The sequence below is a fragment of the Tinamus guttatus genome, unplaced genomic scaffold (assembly GCF_059628265.1).
Source record: "Tinamus guttatus ecotype Peru unplaced genomic scaffold, ASM5962826v1 Tinamus_guttatus_pri_ptg000556l, whole genome shotgun sequence".
Classification (NCBI taxonomy): Eukaryota; Metazoa; Chordata; class Aves; order Tinamiformes; family Tinamidae; genus Tinamus; species Tinamus guttatus.
Window position 1 is genome coordinate 207875 of NW_028289090.1, and position 5943 is coordinate 213817.

The 5943-nt window shown below is 46.1% G+C and overlaps 1 protein-coding gene across 1 annotated transcript; it reads right to left on the minus strand.

Moving 5' to 3' along the window:
* Positions 1–3262: 3262 nt before the first annotated feature.
* Positions 3263–4711, minus strand: LOC148592558 (uncharacterized). The gene has a single exon (XM_088534416.1). It carries the CDS (start codon positions 4709–4711, stop codon positions 3263–3265), a length of 1449 nt encoding a protein of 482 aa, XP_088390542.1.
* Between the last annotated feature and the right edge of the window lie 1232 nt (positions 4712–5943).

Consider the following 5943-nt stretch of genomic DNA (forward strand, 5'->3'; position numbering starts at 1 on the left):
CACCATTGCTAGATCTTTGTGATAACAGCATCCACCATTGACTGGTGCAATTGTTTTAGGGATGGGCTTATCAATTAGTAAATAGCAACTATCAATTAGCGCAACTAAATGGAGTACACTATTTGTCCCAGGAAAATGTTAGTGTTTCATCACCCCGAGTGTATATGGGCTTCTCAACCTTGCAAGGAGTTGACAACTGCTAGCATATTTCTTCACTCTGAATGCGCAGGGGGCTCTCAACCTTGCAAGGAGTTACCTTAGCCCAGTGTCCCAGGTAAGCAATGGGGAGGGGGGAAGAGATACTCATGGTCCAGCTGGAGGAGTTGGTCAGGTGTCATTCCTGATCCCTGCTCAACTAGACTCTCTGTCTTTTGTACCCTTAGGGAAGGAGTACATGACTGTGCTATGGTCATCCTCATAAGGTGTTCCTTCCAGTATCTTCAGGTGAGTTTCAGTCCATTACTGAGTGTTTTGCAAGTGTAACAGTTCTTTAGTGAGTTGGGTATTTGTTTGCAAATTTTAGTGAAGTGAGACTGCCCTGCCTCCACAAGACTTCCCATTTTCCTTTCATAGAATCATATAATCAATATGGATGGAAAATACCTTCAAGATCATCATGTCCAACTGTAAGCCCTTCAACACCATGCCTGTTAATCCATTTCCCTTTGTTGTTGGGGACAGTACTCAAAGTCTCTCCATCGCTTTTCTATTTTAATGTCATGTTGAAAGAGCTCCTGCAGTTCTGCACTTTTGGTTGTTAACTTTTTACTCACCCATCACTCCGCCCTGTGACCATAGTCACAGTCATGTGTCTCCATAACTATGTCCCGATGGACAATCATTGGCCTGATGTGAGTCTACTTATTGCAAGGGTTGTTAAGCCACCTGCAGAGAGTTTATTTTAAAAGACAAGGCATTCAGGATTACTCATTTTAAACATGAGAATGCAATGCTGTCCCGATCTGGTGTCGGGGGAGGTTTCAATACGATCCCAAGAGCAAGATTAAGACACAAACGGGGTCAAATGCCATACAACCTTGTTAGCTTTATTCTCATAAGCGCAATAGGACAGAGAAGAAGAGAAAAGGGAAAGAAAGTCAAGCAAGCAAGCGGGAGAGATGCAACAAGATTAGAGTTACCACCACCACCAGTCCTGCTAAGTGTCATTGGCTCCGCTTCGGTGCAGGTCCCGGTGCAGGTGATGTTCTGCGCTGCCAGAAGGCCATGCACGCTGGTGCAGGTGTTCCACGCTTCTCAGGGAGGGGAAAATGTACTCCTTTTATGTCCCCCTTCTCAAAGGGTCCTCCCATTTTCTTGAAGTTTTCTGGCAGTGTTGTACATGCTGTGTGCTTTTGTATTCCTCTTCACCCCCAATTCGCATGCAAACTGCTCTGGTGGGCACTGTGATTGTTGTCATTGTTCAGGTCTCCAGCTGATCTTCCAAAGCCAGTAGATAGCTGCTATTACAGTCTTCCCAGAGATAAGATGCCAGGGCATTGTCCAGGTAAATGGTGTCTCAAGGATGTCGAGACAAACACAACCCATAACAGTCTCTTACACCACCCCCTGGCTCGACATTGCTTTTTTGTGGTGGTGTGAAAGATAAAGGGAGAGAGCGAGGGAGAGAAGAAAGAAGCGCATGCAACAGTATCTTGATAGCATTTCTTTCAAACACTTAAAAGATACATGATCATATAAAACTCTGGACATTAGTGTCTGCTAGGCGATTCAATGACGTTTTTACAAAAAAAACACTCAATATGATACCTTAAAGATCATTCAAATAATTACAAAATTAACCTATACATGTAAAATGAGGTTAGCACAATAATAAAAAAGCATGAGATAAGATGTTAGGACAAGTGTCCCAAGTCACAGTGCTTTTTTATGGCTTGGCGGGGTGGGGATTAGCTAAAGAAGGCAATCCCCCCACAATAACAGTTATCAAAACAAACGCCTCAAAATAGAATAGGTTAACAAAGTTATAAGTATTTTGCATTTGCTCTTGCAATTTTTCCCTTCAGCAAGGCTGAATATCCAGACCGTTGTGGAGCGGGTGGCTAAGCCTGGTCCGCTGGGATTGAGATCTGGATATGCAGCAAGAGTTCCCACGTCCCCAGCCCAGGGCACATGTATAGTTTAGGCCTGGAAGCTTCCAGCTCACTAAATAATTGATATAGCTGCTGGCTTTGATTGTTGAATGACACGAATCTGTTTCACACCATCAGGTGAGACAGTAGACAGAAAATGCATATTAGATACAACATGTTGGATTAATTGTATAAAACAAGGGATGATACACGGCAAAAACATTAAGGTAGCAAATGCACATCTTACAATGATTTGGGGGTGGGATGTTCAGTCACAAGTTATTCATGTCAAAAGCAGGCCACTTGGCCTACAATTGCCTCATAGATGGCCCTCAGAGAGAGGTGGCCATCACTCCCATCAAGGTCTGGCATGGCATGTGTCCCCACCGCTCAATGCCTAATGGGTTGCAGCCAACAGCGGAGCTCAAGGTTCTTCTTGGTGGCAAACACAGAGGCCAACCCAGTCTTGCCCTTGACTATGGTAGAAGGCGCTTAGCCAGACTCAAGCTTTCCAGCTGGTCTTCAAGGTAGTGTCTCACCTACCTCATCCAGCAGCAAGTCGCTATCATGACAACTCGCACGCAGCTTTGCATTAGTGGTATAACTACAACAGCATGAAGCAGTGCATTGAAGATGACGATCACTGTGGGTGACCAGCCAAAGAAAATTTCCTGTCAGTGGTGGTCTCCCATCCTCTTAATCCATTCCATGGCCTGCTTCACGTCTTCCATGGGCACATATGGGTCGCTTGCTTCCTCCTGAAATGAAACAAAAGACAAACTCGCTTCTTGGGTTAGAAAGAGGGAACGATCCATTTAGTGTGAATTTTATTAATTTTCCCAAGGCATTTAAAACAGTTAAGACTTCTAGATGGAATTGAGATTCCACACTGTTCTGCTTCGGTCCGCATTAGCGCAGTAATTTGTGCTCCAGTATCAATTAAAAACGTTAGCAATATTTTCCTTGGTCCTACAGCAATAGTAATCAATAAATTCCCTTTTGTATTGCAGGTGAGTTGTTTTACAAACATCCATCCTCCGCCTCCCCTCTCACCCTCAGGGGGCGGAAGGATTAGTTTCCCGCTGTTATCTCCTTCTCAAGCTGGCTCCTCCTCAAGGTCTATTAAGGGAGGGGTGGGCAGTGAGGGCTGGTCTGAAAACAGCCCTTTGCCCTCACCATTCCTGCACTAGTTGTTCTAATTTTTTGGTAGAGAGTCTGTCCATCAAATCCTGGGGAATACCTTTCTGAAGACCTAGCAGCCACAGCCCCTGTCGAGTTAGGGGTTTCTCTCTCCCGGAATTGTGATCTTGGATTGACCCCAAGTCTTGGCACTTCCTGGAGGGTGATTGCCACCCACTAACTCGTTCTGCAGCTCGTAGGACCCTGGTTTCAGTTCTTTGGGACAATCCACCAACAGGGCCGTATTTTCTCCCAAAATTAATCAACTCCTGAGCTACCTCCCGCCATGTCCATACTTTCCTCGCTGGCTGCCGATAGTCAGGGGTCACTATCCCCTCCAGAGCAGCCTTAATTCTTTCTCCATCGGGGATGTTCTGAATCCTCCCTTGTAATTGAATCCCAACGGGTTTCAGGGAGTCAGGAAGTCCTCGTATCAGGGGAGTCATCCTCTCTGGGTCCACAGGCAACATCATTGGGGAACCCTGGCTGGGCTTCAGCTTCTGATCATACATCATCTGGAGACAGGCTGCCTTTTGCACACTTTCCACTAACTGATCCACCATTCCTGTTATGGCAAGGGGATCTCCCCTTTCCAAGGGGTGCAGCCCTCTGGCCCAATATGCAGCTCTCTGAGTCAATGACCATGGGGCTCGGTGGTCGCCTGTGGTCAGAAACACACCCGGACCCCAATACCCTTCTGCTTCTTTCTCTGACAAGATTCCATCCCCTCCTGACAAAGACACTCTCCACACATACTCTGTCTCTGATTCTTTTGCAGCTCTTGCAAAATCTTTTCTCAGCTTTGCTAATTCAGTTGCAGTGAATGGGACTTCTTTGGTGATAACATGAGGACGGTCATCGCTATCGTCCTCATACGCATACTCTGTTTTAATCAGTGGACACATATGGGAGGGGCTTTCTGCAGCTTCTTTGGCCTTCTGCAAGCTTCCCTGGGGATAAATTTGCTGTATCCTTTTCTCTGCACATGTCATTCCTACTTCTGATGGTGCATCTCCTTCCCTCCAAAGTCGATTCCTCAACTCTTGCTTTAATATCATATTTAGGTTCCTTTCCTCCTCCAACAATTGTATGTTCTCCTTTAACTGTTCCTGCAGGGCATTTACTGCCACTTGCAGGGAATCTATCAGAGTATCAGCTTGACAAAACTTCTGCTTTCTCTCTTCCACCACAGCTGCCAGGCTCGCTCCCAGCACTGCACAATTTATAGCTTTTCCCTTCCCCCTCTTAACCTTAGCTTCTTTCTGCAATACTCTTATCCTATCTACCACACTCCGTGGTTGAAACCAATGGTTCTTTGCCCAATCTTGTCCCTTCGGTGAGGGGCAAGATCGGTGGGCCTCTAAAAGATCATACAATTTCTCAATTCCTTCAACCCGGGAGGGAACATTATCACAAGCATCGGCTGTCTGCTGGGCGGCCATTTTCACAACAAAGGAGTTATAGCCCTGGCAGGGTCACACCTTAAAATCCAAGTTTCCCCTATAGGCTCCCAGGAGACCACAGTCTATACTAACACAAAAGTTTCACAGCAAAGGGGATATCGTCCTGAGAGGGTCACACCTTAAAATCCAAGTTTCCCCTATACGCTCCCAGGAGACCACAGTCTATACTAACACAAAAGTTTCACAGCAAAGGGGTTATCGTCCTGAGAGGGTCACACCTTAAAATCCAAGTTTCCCCTATACGCTCCCAGGAGACCACAACTTGTTTCACAACACCAGAAGTTTTTCTACAAAGGGGTTATCATCCTGAGAGGGTCACACCTTAATATCCAAGTTTCCCCTATGCGCTCCCAGGAGACCAGCTTATACTAACACAAAAGTTTCATAACAAGGTAGCAGGGCACTCTCGTCTCCAGGGATCCTGTCCGTGACACCAATAAAAAATGTCCTGATACGGTGTCGGGGCTAAGTGTCTGGCTAAGTGTCGCTGGCTCCGCTTCGGTGCAGGTCCCAGTGCAGGTGATGTTCCGCGCTGCCAGAAGGCCATGCACGCTGGTGCAGGTGATGTTCCGCGCTGCCCCGGGGAGGGGAAAATGTACTCCTTTTATGTCCCCCTTCTCAAAGGGTCCTCCCATTTTCTTGAAGTTTTCTGGCAGTGTTGTACATGCTGTGTGCTTTTGTATTACTCTTCACCCCCAATTCGCATGCAAACTGCTCTGGTGGGCACTGTCATTGTTGTCATTGTTCAGGTCTCCAGCTGATCTTCCAAAGCCAAGTAGATAGCTGCTATTACAGTCTTCCCAGAGATAAGATGCCAGGGCATTGTCCAGGTAAATGGTGTCTCAAGGATGTCGAGACAAACACAACCCATAAGAGTCTCTTACAAATGCATATAATGATAAGGATAAGGATGATAAAAATAATCAGGCTACTAACTGCTCCCCTCATCTAGTCAGTCCCAATCCCTTTAGTGCAGAGGTAACCCAAGACACTGGGTTTCAGTTGATAGTGGAGAAGTCGAAAGGGGTTGTCGTAATCTTCACATCCTCAAATTCTTGTGACAGTTTAATGCTTTCCAGGCATCCTGAATTGTGGAAGAGGCATTTTCTATAGGGACACAACATTCTCCCAGCGTCTTATTAAGTATTCCAAACACTCCTTGTTCCTTTAGTAACACTATGTCCAACGCTAACCTGTTCTGTAGTGCCGTC

What these genes read in the sequence shown, in the direction of transcription:
- LOC148592558 (XM_088534416.1), bottom strand. Translation starts at nt 4,711, where the DNA reads ATGGCCGCCCAGCAGACAGCCGATGCTTGTGATAATGTTCCCTCCCGG.